We start from the raw sequence: 22,669 nt of genomic DNA, 5'->3' as shown, positions 1-22,669 counted from the left end.
AATCTGTGCCTCTAAGGCCAGCATCTCCGAATCCTGTTTTCACTGTTACTGTACATATGACATTTGGCAGGAACTATTTAAGGAAACAGCCATTTGAGGTCCTGAAAGGTGTCGGTTTTTCAAACTACAGGCTACAATACTTCTCCTCTTGGTTCATTGTGCCTCTGTCTTTGACTCATCTTCCTCTGTCCTAGTGTCCCTGTTCTCAAGACGATACTGGACACGTTTTTATGTGAAATGTTCAGTTCCTTGGCAATCTGTAGCATGGAATAACCTTCATTTTGCAAAGGAGCTTTATACTTGTTTTTGAACCCATAATTTAACCTTTAGGAATTCCAGTACCTTGCAACCCAAGGAATAACATTTACTTTATTGTTCAGAGTTGAATGTTTCAGCTGTGCTGATGCAATTGGAGATTTTATTTGATGAGCTAAGAGTTGGCCATTAAGGTGCTGAAAACTCTTCTGTGCGAGTAGGATAATTTTGGTCTTTTGAAGTGGTAATGGCCATTTCCAGTATTAATGTCTTGGCTATACTTTTAAATCACGTTAATAGTATCTTGATTTTTAAAAAATAAATTTCTATCAACCATGACCTTCTGTATGATTCCAACTCTTGAATTCTAGTGTATTTTTTAAATATACATTTTAAAATCTGGATTTGTGGTTTATTTTAGTGCCCACAGGACACTAGCAATCAACATGCTTTGTACATACGACTGAAAACCATACACTTGTGGAATTTGTTGGCTCTTCTTTTGAGGCAGTGTGTTCTAGCATTATGTCATATGAAGGAATTCTTTTAAAAATTGTTTAACATTTGAGTCGAACTTTACAAAATGGAAAACACTTCTATAATTAGAACATTATAGATGAGAACAGGCCATTCAGTTCAACAAAGCCCGCCACTTTTAAAATGTCTCAATCCACTGTACTAATTCCCTTCCTAATGTTAAACACTTCAGTTTTCCTTTTAATCTTCTTTTGCTTAAACTGATAAGCTCGGAACCTTTAATCTTTTCTCATAAAAGATGTATCCCTGGAATCATCCTGGCCAGGAGTACACTTCTCTGGACTTTTTCCCCTGTGCTGCTATGTCCTTTTTAGCTTGGAGACCAAAACTGTACACAGTACTCGAGGTGAGGTGTCACTAGTGCATGTTAAAACTTGAGCATAACTCCCTTGGTCTTGTACTGTACAATTGTGCCATATAATTGAGCATTCTGTTAGTCGTCTTAATAGCTTCTGATCTCTTTCTGGCAGTTGATAGTGTTGAGTCCATTATGACCCCATAATCCTTTTCAAAAGGTGTACCTCTCCCTAAAGAGACCCTGCCATTGTGTATTCAGACATAACACTTCCTACATACATGTCCTTTTTGTGTTTTTCAGAAACTGGCAAGATTAATGACTTGTTAAATGTTTGTTCAGTAAAGGGTATTTGTTTAAGGGTTAGGGTCTTATTTTAATCTTATTTAGTATGAATGTTTCTCTAACTCCTTTCCTGGCGGGGCTGTGGGTGATGGGAACTGTTTTTCAGTTTGCCTTAGAATATGAAAAGTACAAATTTCTTTCTCTTAAAGATTGTAGACAAAGCTCTAGAAGAGCCAAAGTATAGCTCGCTATATGCTCAACTATGTCTGCGCTTGGCAGAAGATGCACCCAACTTTGATGGCCCATCACCAGAAGTTCAGCCAGCTCAAAAGCAAAGCACGGTAAGTATCACAAGAGAACGTTTGAGGAAAATGTTTTGGTTTATTACAGAGAAAACTCTTGGGAGTTTTTTTTTTTTTTTTTAATAAATCTTGCGTATTTATCTGTAATTCTAAGAATTAAGTGTTGCTTTTTAAATAGCTGTAGTATGCCATATATGTAGTGTTTTTGGTTTTTTTTATCATGGTGCCAGAGTGGCAGCATGATGGATGATGTTTACAACATTACCCTGTAAACCTTTAATTACTCGGATAAGCAGCTCCATGGATGGTGTGTCTCAGTGCTCATGTAATAAACCACAATTTTAACTTTTTAGGGGTGTATGTTTTTAATGATGCCCAGGATCTTTACTTTTACCCTGCAGATTTTTATATACATGGGTGAGTTTCTCAAACCTCATGGGGAAGTAGGATGAGTTGGGTTAGAAAGACTTCGAGCCCTGGCCAGCTTGAACCACTTGTAAAAGCATCCTCTGCCCCTCACTATGTAGGGTTTTGTTCTCCAGTCCAACCTTTCATTTATTATTTGCATGTAAATTGTTTGTGTGTGGGGAAAAAAGAAAAATGTATATATATATATAAAATAAATTAAAATACACACACACACAAGGATGAGTCGAGTTAGATTTAAAAAAATGGGATTTATTACCCCGTTTCCCCGAAAGTAAATGACCGGGTCTTGTATACTTTTTTTGCTCCAAAAGATGCACTAGGGTTTATTTTCAGGGGATATCTTTATTCATGTACAACAATATACATTTATCCAAATAGTCTTATCATCTGGAATATTGACATAACTCTCCACATTCAAACCCTGAATTTCTTGCTACTCCAGCCACTCTTGGGATCCTCCAGGATCGTTGTGTGTTTGAATGGTTTGATGTGGTGAAGCAAAATCCCAACATACAAATGCATTTGTGGTGTTTATATTTAAGCTTGTCATATTCCTGGTCGTAATGACATGATACATTTTAAAAGTCTCAAATGCCATCTTCTGTGCTGTCCGAATGTATGGCAGTGTATTTGAGCCACAGAGGGAAAAAAAAGACATAATGAAAATGTCTCTTGTGATTTAAAGTAAAATGTTCAGCTTTAACCTCAGTTTACTTTTACCATTAAAGTAGACTGTCATAAACATCTTAAAACTGACCCAGTTAAATTGCTACGCGCTTCTGGGGCTTCCTCCTGAACTTACAGCAGCAATTGCCCCACAGAACACATTGCATTTATGATATTCTCACTCTCTGCGCATTTAGAATTCTTAGATTTATACTTGATATCATTTTCATGATGAAATGCATTAAAATATGTATGTTACATTTTACAGATAAATTAACTTTGTTTAAATAATGAATACTGCTAATAGTTACATATATGGGGTGGCAGAGCGGTGGCGCTGCTGTCTCGTAGGCAGTCGTGTCCCTTGTGTAACTTGCCTTGAGTTTGCATGGTTTTCCTGGTGGGTTTCCACAGTGTGCTCATTTTTCAATCCAAAGACATGAAGGTTTGGGGATTTAGTGAAGCTACAATGACGCGAGTGTGTGTGTGTTCACCTTGCAATAAGCTGATGCCTCGTCCAGGGATTTTGTTTCTGTCTTGTGCCGATGCTGCTGGAATGGGGGTGTCCCCAAATTGATGGATGTAATCATTAAACATCCTTTTCAGAGATATTGTGGCAAGGTGTCCTCGAGGGAATTGGGATGTTTTGTACACAATCGTCATATTGCGTGAAGTATAAACCTGGCCTTAGGTGAATTACTTTTCAGCTGCTGATCTTGCCTAGCGCTTATTTTTAGTTTAGCGCTTATATTACAGAGCAGTCTGTAAATCATGCTAGGGCTTATTTTTCAGAGCAGGTCTTGTTTTCCTGGAAATGCCATAGATAATGGAATAAACCTCAACAAAACTAATGTCATTTCTCAATGTAGCCTCCACCCTTCAATGTGCATGTACCACCTGCCTGGAAGTGCCTGGATTCCAGCAGAATTTAAGGATTTGTCTGGGGTGGGGACTACATTGAGAAGTGACATTTCAGTTTTAAGGTTTGTTACATTTTGTAATTTTTTTTTTATGTATATATAAAATCTTGTTCCATCTCTGTTTACTCTAATAAAATGACGTGTCGTTCTGTATGTCCCTTTGCCAGGCAGAAGAAATATAAAGCAAAAGATTTAGAAGTGTCTAAAAAAAAAATATATATATATATAAAGGCCAAACAAGGGTCTAAAAATGAATATTTAGTACCATATTCTGTTGTCCATTATACATCAGAAACTGCAGCATACTCAGTCCATGTGTACTGGGGTTTATTTCTGTAATGCTAGTTACCAATATACTTGTGTGGTGGGCAGTGGATAAGTGAAAACTGCAATAAATCAACACTTGCATCGAGATGCCAAACCCTGACATAACTAGGCTAAAGTTACTAAACCGGTCTAATGTGGTAGCAGCTGCTGCTGCATTTTCTCAACAGACCACTTAGTCAGATGAGCAATATTGAGAGGAAGCAGTGAAAAAGGCCATAATGATAGAAAGGAATTGGGTGGGTATTATTCCAGACCAAACGGACAACCCATTTATTACGCGGAAAACATGAGGTCTAAGTTGATTGCTTAAGTTTCGACCCATCTTGGATGGTTTGCACAAATGTGTGTAATAAAATGCTGCCACAGTTTCTGCAATTGACAAAGTTAAGTCAGATTGAGAAAATACAATTTTCCCTCTGAGTGTGCCAGTCATGACTACAGCTGGACCACATTCAGTAGAAGGTTCCCTCAAATACTGGGCAAAATACTCCTTTGTGCAGGAAACGTTTACCTAAAAATTTGAGAAAGTGTTCAAATTGATTGTTACACAACAATACTAGTTAAATGTAAAAAAACGCATAAAGAGTAAGTACAGTGCAACCGAAGCAATTTCCCCCATAGGATTGTGTATAAATACAATTAATCTGTTCCAGTCTGTATGAACTGTATGTAAATATATTTTTTAAAGATTTTTAAGCACAAATATAGTTAATTATACGATAGAATGCACATCTAATAGTAAACTAAATGTACAAACCTTTAACGCTGAGAAAACCAACTAACATTGCAAGAGTTTGCGTTATAGCCTTATGGCCCATCGCTGTACACTTTTTTTTTTTTGTTTGTTTTTTTTTTTTTTGAGTTTTAAGCACTTTTAAGGAACATTTGAACAAATCTGAACTTTATTTAAAAACCAACCACACGCAACCAAGAAAGTAACATTGCAGTAGTTCACACTAATAGCCTTACAACCCGATCACTGTAAACCTTTTTTTTTTGTAAATGAGTTTTAAGCACGGGGGGAAAAAATGAACATTTGAAAAATCCGTAGCTTAATAAACAACCAAGAAAGTAACATTGCAACAATTCACACTACGAACCAAAAAGTGAACATTTGAAAAATCCGTAATACAAAAACTAATCATAAACCACCAAGAAAACTAACCTTGCATGAGTCATGCACATCTGACCGAGAACAATGCAACACGTGCAGAAATCAGCTCGCACAAACCTAAAGGGAAACCTGGCTTGTTCATATACAGAGTGTGTGGTCGTGAATCGAGGCAAAAGTTTGGCGAACTTTTTGATCGTAAACAGAGTTGTACGTGTACGGAGACGTTCGAGAACCGAGGTTCCACTGTATGTGCAAGTTTATAGCAGGACGTGACCATGTCTTAAGTAACCGACTTGGTTTGCCAATAGTTGTTTTAGTGTTCTGAAGCAGGTTAACTTAAGATTCATGCTAGTGTCTAGTGTTGGGATGAAAGCTTGAGCTACAGTATTTTACCAGACAAAACGGAAATTGTCTGCTAAATGCACTTGTCACTTGTGTCCATTCTCGTGAGCGCACTAAAGTAAAATGTTTTACTACATAGGCTAGCTAATACTGATAAAGACTGACTTGTTAAATGTACTTACTAGCTTTATTTTGGGCAGAATTGCATTTTCACCCATTGCTTATATATTTTGCCAGGGCTGACAACTCATAGCACTGTCACTTTCTGCATCTGAAAGAATGCTATTTTGAGCAGCAGTACCATCCTGTATAAACATACCGGTGCTGGTCATAAAATTAGAATATCATGACAAAGTTGATTTATTTCAGTAATTCCATTCAAAAAGTGACACTTGTATATTGGATTCATTCATTACATACAGACTGATGTATTTCAAATGTCAGTTATCAAAATTAAAAGAAATAAACAACTAAAGTCCCAAATTCAGTATCTCGGAAACTCGGAATATTGTGAAAAGTTTTAATATTGAAGACACCTGGTGCCGCACTCTACTCTGCTAATTAACTCAAAACACCTGCAAAAGCCCTTAAATAGCCTCTCAGTTCTGTAGGCTACACAATCATGGGGAAGACTGCTGACTTGACAGTTGTCCAAAAGATGACTATTGACACCTTGTACAAGGAGGGCAAGACGCAAAGGGTCATTACTAAAGAGGCTGGCTGTTCACAGAGCTCTGTGTCCAAGCACATTAATAGAGATAGACAAGATGTGGTAGAAAAAGTGTACAAGCAATAGGGATAACCGCACCCTAGAGAGGATTATGAAACGCCCATTCCAAACTGTGGGGGAGATTCACAAAGAGTGAACTGCAGCTGGAGTCATTGCTTCAAGAACCACCACGCACAGACGTGTGCAAGACATGGGTTTCATCTGTCGCATTCCTTGTCAAGCCACTCTTGAACAAGAGACAGCGTCTCGCTTGGGCTAAAGACAAAAAGGACTAGACTGCTGCCGAGTGGTCCAAAGTTATGTTCTCTGAAAGTAAATTTTGCATTTCCTTTGGAAATCAAGGTCCCAGAGTCTGGAGGAAGAGAGGAGAGGCACAGAATCCACGTTGCTTGAGGTCCAGTGTAACGTTTCCACAGTCGGTGATGGGTTGGGGTGTTTTCTGAGGTCCAAGGTCAACGCAGCCGTCTACCTGGAAGTTGTAGAGCACTTCCTGCTGCTGACTTAACTTTATGGAGTTGCAGATTTCATTTTCCAACAGGACCTGGCAACTTCACACACAGTGCCAAAGCTACCAGTACCTGGTTTAAGGACCATGGTATCCCTGTTCTTGATTAGCCGGCAAATTTGCCTGACCTTAACCCCATAGAAAATCTATGGGGTATTGTGAAGAGGAAGATGCAATACGCCAGACCCAACAATTCAGAAGAGCTGAAGGCCACTATCAGAGCAGCATAGGCTCTCATAACACCTGAGCAGTGCCACAGACTGATCGACTTCATGCCACACTGCATTGCTACAAAAATCCAGGCCAAAGGTGCCCCAACTAAATATTGAGTGCTGTATGTGCTCGTACTTTTCATTTTCATACCTTTCAGTTGGCCAACATTTCTAAAAATCCTTTTTTTGCATTGGTCTTAATTGATATTCTAATTTTCCAAGATACTGAATTTGGGACTTTCATTAGTTGTCAGTTATAATCATCAAAATTAAAAGAAATAAACATCTGAAATACATCAGTCTGTGTGTAATGAATAATTCTAATTAACAAGTTTCACTTTTTGCATGGAATTACTGAAATAAATCAACTTTGTCATGATATTCTAATTTTATGACCGGCACCTGTAGGTCAGCTATATACATTTTTAGGTAGTTTCTCCAGTCATTAAAGTGTAGGTAAATCACATTCAGTAAACTATTGGACTGACTCGGTAATATGACACAATCTTTTACACTGGATATTTGATTCATTATTATTGTGTGCTTAAATGGTAATCTGCCGATGTATTGTTAGATCCACTACACTTCAGTACTAAACCACCAAGACACACCAGGTGGTATCTGAATTCTTTCACACTAATGGACTATCGGACCATTAATGCTACCCTATGCCCAAAAGCTACGGAAAGGCTAATACATCTTGTGTGAACAAAACTCATTTCTTGTCACATATAGTGAGTGAGTGGATGTATATGTATACTAGGGGGCTTCACTTGAACCACACCACCAACCCATCCCAAACGGGTTTGTTTTACCGGATATACAATTTTAAAAAGATTATTTTCTTTTATTTCTTGGTATTTGCCAGTAATCTGTAGTGAATGAGTGTGTGTGTATAATTTCACGTTAAATGTTAGCATATGTTTGTATTAAAAAATAAAAAAAAAAAAATTTTGTGCACCCTCAGGGCAGACAGTAAGTGTCTGATACTGCCGCTATGCTGTTAATATACAAAGGGCTCGGGCAGCATCTGTTTTTAATGAGACTGTGGATTTAGCAATCTGCGAAATAATGCAGTTCTCTTGGACGTTTTCATAGACATGGCAGACTTGTAGCATGATTGCTCCATCTACTGTGTGCCACTTTGCATGTTCTCCCCTCACCATGTAAAATTCATGCTGGTTTTGCACTTCATATTGCATTGTAATACTGAGGATGAAAGGAACCCAAAACCTAATTTAGTCCGATTTTTTTTTCAAGTTAGTCAAGTCTATTATTAATCACATTTTTACTTAACACCTAATCAATAGCATTATTTTAGTTTTTTTCAAAACTTGATATTTTCAAATTTAGTATTTGAAATTATTCAATAAATATTCAAATAAAGCTCACATTTCTGCGCCCATTTGAATTTTTTGATAAAATGGTGTACAAAATAGTTTGTCAGCCCTTGGTATAATTGTTTTTCTTTCCTTCACAGACATTCAGGAGACTTCTAATTACTAAACTTCAAGATGAATTTGAAAATCGTACCAGAAATGTTGAGAGTAAGGATTTTTTTTTTCTCCCCTTACCCAAAACATGGCAAGAGTTTTTCAGTGCTTTGAATTGCAAAATACATCTCCTTAAAACATGTACTCTCTTAATAGAAATGCATGCACAGGTTGCAATATCGACAGAATGACATGATTCATTGCTTTCTGAAAAATTTGTGGTATGCATTTAGATTTTTAAAGAGAAACTAATGTTCATATGAGTAACCCCAAAAATGTGACCAACTTGGTAAAAGCAGACGTGTCATATTTGAGTGGTATGTTGGCAAATGTAGTGAAGGCTCTCAGTTGCAATTAATTGATTACAGGTAAACTTTACATTTTTAAAGTCTGGCTTTATACTCTGGCTAAGCAATAACAGCCTTATCACACATGCAAGACCCCTTTAAACCAAAAACAAAACAAGGCTGTTTTACAGGAGTTCTTAATGTATTAATCTAAAATGGACAAGTTTGATTTTTACACAAAAAGCCTTAAAGTTGGGACAAATGCAAGAAATGGCATATTTGGAAAATTAAAGAACCAGGGGTTTGTGGTATTGGAAATTTTGAATCAATTTGATTAACTTTTTTATTCCTGTAATGATGCAAATTAAAATCATTCAGTAGCATATATTGCACACCTAATTGATTCCAATGACAAACTAGATTTTAAAAGCCTGTTGGTTTAAATCAAATTCTGAATTTTCTAGGAATTCACTGATTCAACAGTACAGATATAATAGTCTTAAGATAAATTGGGAAGTTCATAATGTCATTTTTTATAAACAATTTGGTGAAATCCCAACTCCCAATAATCCCCTCTTGTTGAAACCTGGGAATCTCCATGTCTGTTGTACATTAAAATTCAAGTCCTACAATGTGTTTGTTTTGATATTTATGAATATACTAGTTTGCTTAAGTGATAGTTGGGTTAATACTTGACCCATCTCTGTTTTTAAAGCTGCTGTTACTATTTGTATTTATATTATAGAGACCTACATTGTTTACTTAAATAATGTAGGTATTTTTAATAAAAAAAAAAAAAAATGCTGAAATGTAACTTCTGGTTTTACTGTGGTATCGAATAGGTATAGAGTATTGTGAAATTTCACCAGTACTGGTATTGAATGCAAAACCTCTGTTATTGCAACATCCCTACTCCAATCTACATTTTTCAATTGTTCCTTATGCAGTCTATGACAAACATGACAACCCTCTTACACCTGATGAAGAGGAACAGCGTGCCATTGCCAAGATCAAAATGCTGGGCAACATCAAATTCATTGGAGAACTTGGAAAGCTTGATCTTATCCACGAATCTATCCTTCATAAGTGCATCAAAACAGTAAGTGTAATACTTGCAGGTGATTTTTAATAATTTTAACCAGAATCATACTGATGTGTATTAAAGAAATTGGTTTTTATGTTGGCAGACATCCGTGGTAAGGTGAAGAATTGTACCTCTGAGTAATAACATTCAATTAATGCACCCCTGGACGCCAGAATTTTTTTTTTTGCTACACTTAAGGAAATCTCACAATTCACCAAGAAAAAGTGAAATTTTAATGGAACACTTTTTTTTTTTTTTTTCCCCCTGCAAAGAGCATCCAGATTACTGCAACACTGATCATTTTACACACTGCCAATGAACTGTAAGCTTATTAAAAAAGAAAAAAAAATACTGCAACAATCTATTATATGTACTATACAAGTTGCAACTAACGCCCTGAAATTCAGTAAATCACTGAGCCAACTGTGCTTGAACTGGCTAAACACAAGCACACAGAGGCAAACCCTGATGCTTGCAGGTTAGTCTAGTGCAACGGTTGTCCCCCTGGGACAGTGATGCTGAAGGGGGCGGCAGTGGTCATAAGCTGCATGTTCAAGGAATGTACATCCCTGACTGACCAGCTCCAGCATGCCGGCAAATTGCACTGGGAACTGACTATAGCCGGTTGCGACGTTCAATAAATGTTTGTCGCTGAATAGACTCGGCTCCTGCGTGCTGACAAATTTCACTGGGAACTGACTATAGCCGGTTCCAGTGGTTTAAGGGTTAAAACCATCCCCATCCAGCGTATAACATTAAAAACGTCTAAAATATGTCCATGACGAGATCCAAATTCCGAATATTAACGGGTGTTCTGCGATTTGACCCTTTTGTGCTAATTTATTTTGCATATCTTGTCTCAGTTCTAAAATCACTTAATTTCTTAACAGCAATATTTTGGTGTTGCACAAGATGAGTTCATTATTTAAGGGAAATCAATTATGGCATCCGATGCTACAGTTGCATGAGGATCCATTTTGCTTATTTGGAAGCTTTGGAAATATTGATGTTGGTGAATGAAATTCTTTCCGTGTGTGTTATATAATTTATCGTTGGACACGAACCTATTAGTTTTCTCTCCACCCCCAGATGTTTACTATTTTAATGCAGTGTTCCACGTAATCTAATGAAGTTGTCAGGGGAGAAAGCTGTATGGTATTGCTTATGTGGGCGTTTCTTTGACTAAATTATGTTGTGTGGTTTTTTATTTTTTTTCCCTCAATTAAAGAAAATGGGTGCATGCATAACATGATGATCAAAGGGATATGATCCTAGAGGTGATGGTTCCACACAGCAGTCACTTCCCCCTTTAAATATGAGGGTTAGGTGTCATGGCCATTTCCTCATTCACACCCATATATTCTAGTCTTAGTCCTTCTGACCTTCATTCCTTTCCTCTCTAGAGTATATCTTGACCTCTCCAGAGTATCTTCAACTTGCTTCCTACTCTCTTTACGGATCACAATGTGGTCAGCAAACATCATAGTCCATGGGGAGTTCTGTCTAATCTCCTCTGTCAACCTGTCCATCACCATTGCATTACATATAAGAAATGTTTTAGGGCTAATCCTTGATGTAATCCCATATCCTCCTTAAACGTATCCGTCACTCCTACCACAGACCCTACCCACTGTCACGCTTCCTTCATACCTGTCCTGTGCCACTCCTGACTTTCTTGTACTATACCACAACTCCTCTCCAGACATCCTGTCGTATGCTTTCTTTAGGTCCACAAAGACGAAATGCAACAACTCCTGGCCTTCTCAATCAACACCCACAGAGCAAACATCACATCTCTGTTGCTCTTTGCAGACATGAAACTATACTGTTGCACATTATCTCCTCTCTTCTTAACCTAGCTTAATCTGTTTTACACTATCCTTTCGCATGACTTTATGCTGTGGCTGATTACTACAATTCTGCTCAGCACTCCTCCCCCTAAATCGGTACCAGTACACATGGTCTCAAATCCTCAGGCTCGTTTTCCAAATTCTTGGTTTATTTAACCAGTCTGTTTAATGCAATTTTGGAAAACATCTCTCCCAAATACCTACCTACTTCATTCTTGCTAATCCATTAACCTGGTTCACTATCTCCACATCATCTGAACTTCTCTCTCATTCTCTTCATTCATCAGCTTACTTTTTCCATCTGCTCAACATGCTCTCCTAGTTTGAGTACATTTTCATCATTTATCCTTATCACCTTTAACCTGCTGCTCACCTTTACCAGCTTGTTCCCTCTGTCTTGCCAGTCGGTACAGATCCATTTCTCCCACCTTACTGTCCAGCCTATCATACAATTTATCATATGCCTTGTCTTTACTTTTTGCTATCTGTCTTCAAATTACATCTTCTCTCCTTGCACTCCTGTATATTTTCTTCATCTTTTTGACTATCCCACTTCTTTGCTAATGTCTTCCTCTGTATACTATCCTGCACTTCCCCATTCCACCACATCTCTGTCCAGATGTCGCACCCTTTAGCCATCTCCCATACCACTTCTGTTGTTACTTGCCCAGCTATCTGGTAACTCTTCACTGCCACCTAGTACCTGTCTTACATCTTCCCTGAACTCCACCTTAGTCTGGGTTTTTTTTTTCCTTCTTCCACCCTTTGATCTTTGGCTCTGCCCTCACTCTTCTCCTCTTGATCTCAGTCATCCTATAGAGCACCATCCTATGCTGCCTAACTGTCACTTTGCAGACTCCATTCTCCTTTAGACTGACCACCCTGCAATGAACATAATCCGCTTGTGTGCATCTTTCTCCACTCTTGTACATCACTGTGTTCCTCCCTCTTAAAATGTTTGTTCGCCACAGCAGTGTCCACCCTTTTTTTTTCAAAATCCACCTTATCACCTTTGTTATTCCTCTACTTGACATCATACCTACCCAATCCACCTTATCACCTTTGTTATTCCTCTACTTGACATCATACCTACCCATCACCTCCTCATCCCCTCTGTTCCAGTCACCAACATGTCCCTTAAAATCTGCTCAAATTGCCAGTCTTTCCCCCTCCCCCACACTCTCTACAACTTCATCCTACTCACTCCAGAAATCTTCTTTCTCATCTTTTGCACACCCAACTTGTGGAGCATATGCAGTAAAAACATTCATAAATGCACCTTCACTTTCCAGTTTCATAATCAACACTGTCCCGACACTCTTCACATACTGTTCCTTTAAGATAATCCCTACCCAGTTTCTCCTATCCATATCATAGTAGAACAATTTGAACCTGCCTCCAATACATCTGGCCTTACTGCCCTTCCCTATGGTCTCTTGCACTCAAGATATCAACCTTCCTTCTCACCCTCATGTTGGCTAACACTGTGCATTTTACAAGTAATACTGCCAGCCTTCAAAGTTCCCACCTTCACTTCCACTCTTCTTCTTACTCCGCCAACAGTAACTCCGTTTCTCTCCAGCACCTTGTTGGCTAATAGTGCTGTTGGCAGCTGTTGTTAACCTGGGCTTTGACCAATAATTATATGGAAAATTGTATTGTCTGCATATTGATAGGCAAAATTTTAGACTGGATGCCCTTCCTAATGTGTAACCCTTTCCATTTATTCAAGCTTGGGACCGGCATGAAGAAATGCACTGGTTTGTGGATCCCCAGTGCCTGGGTTAGAGTAGCATAATGCATATTGGGGGGGAAATGTGATAAAAGTGTAAGTCTATGCTCTAGGTAAAATTGTTTGAGAAGTAATAGGTTAAATAAGCTTGATCCAGATGGAATAATGTTTGTTTTACATAGCTTAATGCTTTTAGATTGCCAGTGCATCTAATGTGAACATTTAATTTTTGGCATAATTACGATAGTGCTTTTGCAGAATTTTAAAATGAGCATAAATGGAACATGGAATTGCTCGAGAGTTTGAATATTAAGCAATTAATATTACTTTCTTTCTGATTACGCTTGTGATGTTAAAAATATGAAAGTGAAACTCTAGCTTTATGAAACAAGTCTGTTTACAGCTGAAAACAAAAATGACATGGCTGCAACTAGTTTGTTTTTTGGTTAAACGTCACATTTAACCTTCATCTTTTTTTCTCTCCCTTCTGTAGCTTTTGGAAAAGAAGAAGAGAGTTCAGCTTAAGGATATGGGAGAGGACTTGGAGTGCCTCTGTCAGATAATGAGGACAGTGGGACCCAGATTAGACCATGAAAAGGCCAAGGTAGGCTTTAACCTTCCCAACCCTCAAGGTTTAGATTAGATTTTTTTGCCTTCAGTCCCAGAACAAAATAGTATTGTCAAAAATAAAGGCATCTACAACACAGAAATATTGTCAGTAATTGAATACCTCCCTATCGTGAGTAAAAGCAGAATTCATCTAAATGAGGTTCTGTTGTACACTTTTGTATGCCCCTTGTTTTATTTATATATATATATATTTTTATATATATATATATATATATATATATATATATATATATATATATATTATTATATATATATATATATATATATATTTTATATATATATATAGGGATTCCATTCACGTAACATTTTAGTGAACAGAACTTTTGTGTTTTTACTGGTGTGAGTTAATTTTAAAAAAACATTTTGCTTCTAAAAACTTCAGTTGCCACTAAGGAGCTAAGTAGGAGTTTGAAGTGGTGGGGTTTTTTTTTTTTTTTTTTTTTTTTTTAGAAGGATTTTGGCTTATTTTTCCCTACACAGGAGAAAAAGCAGCAGAGTGTTTGTGGGAGCATTTGGAAAAGTTACTTGATCTTATTTGTTGTAATCAAACTAGTGTTGGCGAGGTAGGGCAGTAAGTAGCAGTAGCGGACACTGGTATCTCTCAAAGTAAATAACCAACATTGTTGTGTCTAACATGTAAATTTCTTAGTGGTTAAAAAAGGCATCAGCTGACTTCAAAGTGGTAAAGAGAAGGGATTGGTGGCACTTAGGCAGGTATCTAGCTTTAAGACAATGATTAGGCATAACGTGGCTATAGGAGATGACAAGACAGTTAGAAATTAACTAGCAGTAGATATTCAGTAAGTGAATTTTCGTAGATTTAAGTAGTGCTTAATGTTCAGGAAAGTAGAGCAGTTAAGAGGGTGACAGCATAAGGGCTCAGGAACAGAGGTGGGTCATGTTCACAAGGTAAAGGGTGTACATTATCTGGGGATATCAATCCCAGAACTGGAAGTGTCAAACCATTTTTAGGTCCTGGCAGAGATGGATGGTATTTCTAAAAGATTGAGGTTGTAGGCTGGCATGAGGAGCCCCAACATGCCACTTGATGGACTGATTGTGTTTTATAGTTCTTGGAATAAAACTGTTTTTCACCCGCTATCACCCTACAGGAAAGGCTCTGAACAGTTTTGTCGTATGAGAGCAGTTCAGTAGAATGTGTGCATGGCTAAGGCTGCATGTGCTTGATGCTATATACCGATAATTCTCTTTCCGATCAGCTGCTGTAGAGCTGTGATTCCACACTCGGATACAGTGGGATAAATACCCCGAGTGGTGCATTGAGCGTAACAGCGAAAGCAGCTATGGCATTTTTAAATATTTTGGCCATTCTGTGGGCCTCTATAACCGGTTAATTACAATCCGATGCCTTTAAACTAAAAAGGGATATGCGGTTAATTTCAGTGTATTTGATAAAGCCACGTCAGGGATGAGGATCTAAAAATGAAAGGGAAAAAACCACACTGGAACAAAAACTGCTTTGGTGCTGGGTGCCGCCAGTTTGCAAAACCAAGCTGAGAATTTGCATACGCCAGGGATTGAGCGAGCGTGAAAATGTGTGTGGCTTTATGCCAAGTTTAATTTTTATATATTTCAATGTGAGCATGGAAACGGGCGTACCCAACATTTTTGTGCATACGCACCGTTTATACACAAGGCCCCAGATATTTAACCTTGAGTTTTTAAGGAGTTTAGTCAGTCAATACGTACATAAACCCTTGATGCACATTTTTAGCAAGTTGTTGCAAACTCCAGAAAATCTGAAGGATGGGAAAATAGCAAATTATCCCTTTTTATATAAAATGGTGACCGGGCAGATCCAAGCAACTATATAGGCCAATAAACTTAACGTGCGACACAGGAAAATTAATGGAAGGAATTATTAAACATAAGATTGTTCTATAAAACTCCTATTTTTGCCACATGTTGCTCAGCAGCATAGGTTCAGAAGATGGAGGTTGTTTTACCAGCATGCTGGAATTCTATGAGGAGGCAACAAAAGAATGTAATCAAATTGGAACATCTGTTTATCTTGCCTCTCAGAAAGCATTTGACAAGGTGCCACATGAAAGGTTGGACATCAGACTAAAAAGTGGTTGTTTGTAGTGTGGCGTTTGTAAATGGATGCAAAGTTGGCTTAGAGAAAGGAAGCCAAGGGTTATGGAGCAAGGAACCCTGTCAGAATTGGCTGACTCGAAAAGTGGTGTTCCACAAGGGTCAGTGCTAGGGCTGCTGCTATTTTTAATGTATATAAATTTGGATAGGAATATAAATAAGCTAGTATAAAGTTTGCAGACGATGCCAAGATAGGGGAATCGGCATTGGATAAAACTATAGTAGGGCATGATTAGCATATTGGCTTGTGCAGATGTAATACTTTACATTTACTAAAATTTCATATGGGAAATAGTTGGACATAAATATACAAAGAGAGGTCTGAAAATTGAGTACACCTTTATGGGAAGGATTTTGGAGTTGACATGGACTCCACACTATCAACTGCCAGACAAAGTTCAGAAGCCATTAAGACGACCTAACAATGTTAGGTTATATAGCAGGATGTGTAGAGTGTAAGACAAAGGAGGTTATGCTCAAGCTTTAGAATACAATGTTGGGGCCTCATGTGGAGTATTGTGTACAGTTCTGGTCTCCAGGCTACAAAAAGGACAACAGTGCTATAAAAAAAGATTAAAAAGAGCTGAGCCTTTTCAGTTTAGGCAAAAGATTGAGGAGACCTGATTGAAGTGTTTAACATTATGAAGGGAATTAGTACAGTGCATTAATACATATTTTAAAATGAGTTTTTCTGGGACACAGCTGGAAACTTGAGAATTTTACACGGATAACCATAGACTCATTGAATAAGCTAACGAGAGTAGTGTGTTAGACGGTAGGACTTAAAGAAGACTTGATTTTTAAAAATTTTTTTTTTTTTAAAGAATTAAGTTGATAGGACTGGAAAGCTTTGTTGGGCTGAATGGTCTGTTGTCTGAATTTAATGTCCCAATTAAATATGAATAAAGATTGGTTGGTTGTTACACACTTTTCTTTGACCCAATATGAAAACAGGCAAAAGTGTTTGGTATGGGGTGTTTTTTTTTTTTTTTTTGTTTTTTTTTTTGTAGTTAACAATGTTTCCAATCTCTGCAAAGTCTTTGTAGCAAAGTCGTGCAGTTGTTGACTACAGTAGGTAGGTCTTAAGATACTTTGGTGTAAACTCTGTGCCTAATTTCTTAAAACCTAGTGGTTTTGGCTTTTTTTAAAACACAGCCTGCAGTACTGAGCGAATGTCATGCATGACTACAAGTAGACTAATTATATCTCAAGACTTAATACGTGAGAGAAACGCGAGTATATATAAAATCAGTCTGTGGGTACAAGGTGTCCAGAGAATGGAATCTGCACTGTATGTTAAATATTGCATCTGATTGATGACTGGCACAAAAGCATCACACTCGGATATTTAAGACTAAGATATAGCATTTTGTGGTCAGTGCACACAAACTTATTATATATGGAGCTCTATATTAACATATTTTCTTATAGCTATATCACAGGTTATAAAAGGAGAATTTTAAATTCTAAGATATTTAGTAGTTTGGTTTTTGTCCCATTCGTTACAGGTTGCACACATGGCTACAGCAGGCTTATTCTATAATGTATGTGTATGCTGATATGAGTAGTTATTCCATTTTAGCTTCAGTAGCATACATTTTTGTTCAGTTTAAAAAAAAAAAAAACTCTTTACATTTTTTTTTTCCTCTAAGTTGGTGTTTTCCTTATTTAAAATCTGATAGCAATACAGGGTAAATGTTTTAGAATGTAAAGTTTGTTCTAAATGTGTGTTTTTGTTTTAGTCTTTAATGGATCAGTACTTTGCCCGTATGCGATCCTTAATGACAAACAAGGAATTGCCAGCAAGGATTCGTTTTCTGCTGCAGGTAACTTACTTTTAAACTTAAATTTTAATGGCGATCAAGTTGCACATTGCCTTATTTGTGCATTTACTATTGTAGGATACCGTGGAGTTGCGAGAAAACAACTGGGTTCCTCGCAAAGCTTTCATTGATAATGGACCAAAGACGATTAACCAGATTCGTCAGGAGGCAGTAAAGGTAAATTGACTTGTGATGGGTGTGTTGGTGTTCTTTCTCACTGCAACCTGCCACGGATTATTCTGAATTACCGATTGATTTCTTTCCATATTTTTTTAGGATTTAGGTGTTTTTATTCCTGCACACATGTCTCAAGGGTTGAGGCCAGATTTTTTTCTTGAGGGACCTTTTATGGCACCCAGGATGAAACTAGATCGAGAAGCTGTCGGGGGACTTGCTGATATGTTTGGACAGATGCCAGGTCTATAGATATTTTCTACTCTCTTCAATTTACATCATATTGTTTAGGTGTTTTTTTTTGTTTTTTTTTTATATAAAGGAGTGTAAAAATGTGATTGTGCTATTTCAATTTCAGGTAGTGGGATTGGCACTGGTCCCGGAGTTATTCAGGATAGATTTTCACCCACAATGGGGCGCCATCGTTCAAATCCACTCTTTAATGGCCATGGTGGACATATCGTGCCTACTCCTCAGTCCCAGTTTGAAATTGGAGGCAAAGCTTTTATGAAATCAAACCAGGTATTTAAGCCTGCCTGAATTGTACATGCTGAGTTTTTAAATGATTTTCTTTCTGTTCTCCAACTGAAAGTTCTAGTTTTTATGGCGATATAAAATATCAGTAAAGCTAATTTGTGAGTTAATCTTTTTGAGTTATGCAGTGACACATTCATGTGTACTGCCTCTTGTAATAGTTCTGTGTAGGTTAAAGCCAAACAAATTAAACTGGTTTGATTAGATACTTTATTAATCCCAAGGGGATATTCACATAATCCAGCAGCTGTATACTGATACAAAGAAACAATACTAAATTAAATGGTAATAAAAATGAAAAAAAAAAGCAGACTAACTTTGAGTAATGTTAGCATTTACTCCCCCGGGTGGAATTGAAGAGTCGCATAGTGTGGGGGAGGAGCGATCTCCTCAGTCTGTCAGTGGAGCAGGGCAGTGACCAAAGTCTGTCGCTGAAGCTGCTACTCTGCCTGGAGATGACACTATTCAGTGGATTATTCATGATTGACAGGAGTTTGCTTAATGCCCGTCGCTCTGCCACAGATGTTAAACTGTCCAACTTTACTCCTACAATAGAGCCTGCCGCCTTAACAAGTTTGTCCAGGTGTGAGGCGTCTTTCATCTTTATGCTGCCATCCCAGCACAAATTTAAATTTTTCTTTTGGTCATCAGGATTTAGTATTTCTCATTCAGACTTAATCTATTGCATACGTACTGGCTTTCTTTCCTTGAACCCAAAAAGCATTTTCTCCTCTTCTTGGATATAACCTTTATACTATTGTAAGAACAAAATGCACCCAAACACCATGGTCTGATCCTCTTATCTTAATTTGTCTAGAAATGAAAGACTTAAAGTAGATTGTCTATTCAGCGTTCTTGAAAATGATGGGTTGTAATTGACTTTGAATGTTAGGATAATGTAGTTGGGTGTGGTTTTTTGTTTTTGTTTAGCATAATCTTGGTTCCTATTCTAGTCTTTCCCACCTTGTCAGCCATGGCAGACTCCAGATTAAACCCCATCCCACCCCCCCCACTCTAATCAATTCATCAAGTAGAAAAAGTATTGACAATTATGCTTGATTTATCTAATGCTCTGGTGATCGCATGTGGAATCTGGACCCAAAACCCATTTTGGCAGTTGCACACCGTTCAGAGGATGACCGCCAAACTCCGTCCCATCCACAAATTCCCTCCACTCGGATGATTGTTGTAAATTAAGGAAGGCGGTGCCAACTCTCCATCCCCTGTGGGTCTTGAACACACTGGCATGTGGAAAAACTGGATTGTTGCACCCCAAAGTTTCAAAAAACCCTAATTTCAAATATGCTGCAGATGGATATTTTGTCATTAGTTATAAGCAAAATATTTTTCATTTGACAACCAACTGTTAAATCAGTTTTCAAAATAAGGAAAGGAAGTTGAATCTTGTAATCTACTTAAAGGCAGCTGTTAGTCTCAAACAAATGGAGTGTAAAGTCTTATTAATCCTTTTTATGGTCTTAAATGTTTTCAAAATAAATCTTTATTGTTGTTAAGGGGCAAAACCAGCATTATCATAATCAGAACCAGGGACATTCGTCTCAGCAGCCAGCTCAGTCGAAAGATATGCCGCCTCGGTTCATTAAGAAAGGACAGCTGAATGCAGATGAGGTAAGAGAAAGTTGAAATTGCATCCAGCATTGCCCAATGATTATAAAAAGACGCGTTATTGTGAGGGTCAATACTAGAACCAGTTGCACACTTTTTTTGTATCCCCCTCTTCTCTCTCTTCTCTCTCCCCCCAATCATCACTCCCCCTCTCCTAAACCACCCCCATATTTTCATCTCTCCCAACTGGATGCTAGTATCCTTTGAACAAACCAAGTTTATGAGGGCATATGCTGCGTTTTTTCTCTGTCTTCTGAAGCATAATTTTGGATTTACTTTTTAACTTTGACTTGCAGATCAGTTTGAGACCTGCTCAGTCATTCCTAATGAACAAAAATCAAGTGCCAAAGTTGCAACCACAGATCCCAACTATGATTCCTCCAAGTGCGCAACCACCTCGAACAAATACGCCACCACTGGGCCAGGTAACAAGTTTGTTGACTGCTCAGAAAAACTCAAGGCACAAAGCAGCTTTTCTTTCATGAAGCAAAACTTCAAGCGTGTTTTGTCATTTTGTTTTCTACTAGTAATATATTTATAAATTGTAAGCACATTTTGTTTAGGTAGGGCATAATTAGTTGTTTGACCAGTAGGGTATATCTAGTTAGCAGTCATTTGTTGGCAGCCTATCCATTTAAATGTATAGATTTGACAGGAGCTAGTGATTGCGAGTGAAAATTAGTTTGGTTTCCTGAGATTGAAGAGCTGGGTCTTTCAATTAAGATTATTGTTCACATTAAAAATCTTTACTGTGCCATGTTTGTCTGGAAAACTGGACCAAGTAAAAAAAAAAAAAATATATATAAAAAAACTAAAATGTATGTAACAATTACTCCTAGTTAATTTGATCTTTACATTTTTTTCACACTGCTTGTTTAAAATCTCTCTCGTGCATTTAGTTTTTTTTTGTTTTTTTATAGCAAGTTAGTTTTGTGCTCTAAGATCATACATTTGAACAGATACTAGGCTGAGGTATCATTTGTGTATTAGCTAATTGAAGAATAACTTTCATTGATATTTAAGATTTTTAATGTGAATTGCAAAATCATGTGTGCAGGACCTATGGTTTAAAGAACCAAATTCATTTTTTGGTGAATCAGTTTAATCCGTTTCCACAATTTGACAACCATCTAAGAAGCAGTACTGTTCACACGGGGCCAAGTACATTACAGGTATATTAAGGACTAAACCATTTAACTTGCGTTTAAATTGTGCAGTTTATTATTGAACGCAAGTTAAATGATTTAGTCATTAATATACCTATAATATACTTGGCCCTGTGACTTGATTGTATGAACGTTGCTTGCTTTTAATAAAAATTATGCAGTTTCTTTAAATCCATAATAGAGCAATTTATTGATTTAAAGAAACTGCATAATTTTTATTAAAAGCAAGCAACGTTCATACAATCAAGTCATGGGGCCAAGTATATTATAGGTTTATTAATGACTAAACCTTTAAGTTGTTTAAATTATGCAGTTTTTTTTTTTGTTTTTTTTTAAAGCAAGTAATAATTATTCCAAGCAATCAAGTCAAGCTTAACAAAACTAAATTCGGCCAGCAGCCAGAGTAAAACTTTAAGAATAGCATTAGCAATTAGGCAGTTTAGTTTTTGGCCTTCATTTTAAACCCATCTGGAAATGCACTATTAGCAGCTGTTAAAGGATTAGTGATAGTGGCACCAAGGCTGTCTGATAGGCATTTAAAGAATTTGGTCCAGAATGTTTTGTTTTTTGGTGCATGGCCAATAGATTTGGCCCAGTGAGGCTGGAGCTTGATTGCAGTGTTTGCTGGACAATTTTAAAATAAGATAAATGTGCTCAATTAAAAGATTTAAAATTGACTGATTGTATGATTTGTGCATAGGGTACTGGAGTAAATTCTGTGCCTAGCTGCCTTCCACTCCTTTTTCTGAAATTGAGTAAGCGATCATTTTCCCACTGTACTGTGGGATCTTTGAAAGGCGGGACTTTAAAATGATTTTTATATATTGTATCAGTATTCTTGTATAGAAATAGGTAAGAGGTGAGGAAAATTGGGCTGATTGCGTTTAGCAGAGTTTGTAATTTGGAAGTAGTGGAAAAATTGTGTTGATGAGAAGTTTAAATTTGAAGTGTAACTGTATGTGTATACAGTTCTGAAAATGATTTAATCCAATCAGTTTTCCAAACATTAAGCTTGAGAGGGTAGAAAAAGGCGGTTATGTTGATGTGCAATAGACAATCTTCTCTATCTTGAAGTTCTTACTGTATTGGTTCCATGTTCTGAGTGAGTGAAGAACAATTAGGTTGTTAGCATATTGATAGCTTGTTTTTACTGGGATACGATGCATGGAATATAAAGAGATACTTACAGGATTTTTTCTATTGTGGACCAAGCTTGTGTGTTCATCTAATTGTTTC

General features: G+C 37.3%; 1 protein-coding gene and 1 non-coding gene across 2 annotated transcripts in view; both read left to right on the top strand.

Annotated features, from left to right (window-relative positions):
* The window catches only part of LOC120538634 (eukaryotic translation initiation factor 4 gamma 2-like), a 76,045-nt gene that overhangs the window by 45,640 nt on the left and 7,736 nt on the right, over nt 1–22,669 (top strand). The window contains exons 6-15 of the mRNA XM_039768051.1: nt 1,582–1,713; nt 8,400–8,466; nt 9,647–9,798; nt 13,859–13,969; nt 17,853–17,936; nt 18,012–18,110; nt 18,210–18,351; nt 18,466–18,629; nt 20,157–20,270; nt 20,564–20,692. Coding sequence (XP_039623985.1) covers nt 1,582–1,713; nt 8,400–8,466; nt 9,647–9,798; nt 13,859–13,969; nt 17,853–17,936; nt 18,012–18,110; nt 18,210–18,351; nt 18,466–18,629; nt 20,157–20,270; nt 20,564–20,692 — 1,194 coding nt within the window. The remainder of the gene's footprint in view (nt 1–1,581; nt 1,714–8,399; nt 8,467–9,646; nt 9,799–13,858; nt 13,970–17,852; nt 17,937–18,011; nt 18,111–18,209; nt 18,352–18,465; nt 18,630–20,156; nt 20,271–20,563; nt 20,693–22,669) is intronic.
* On the top strand, nt 20,300–20,497 carry LOC120520230. Its single transcript, XR_005631792.1, has one exon. It is a non-coding gene; the product is annotated as a small nucleolar RNA SNORD97 (small nucleolar RNA).

This window comes from Polypterus senegalus, chromosome 1, assembly GCF_016835505.1.
Source record: "Polypterus senegalus isolate Bchr_013 chromosome 1, ASM1683550v1, whole genome shotgun sequence".
Lineage (NCBI taxonomy): Eukaryota > Metazoa > Chordata > Cladistia > Polypteriformes > Polypteridae > Polypterus > Polypterus senegalus.
This window is presented reverse-complemented; position numbering and strand designations above follow the sequence as displayed.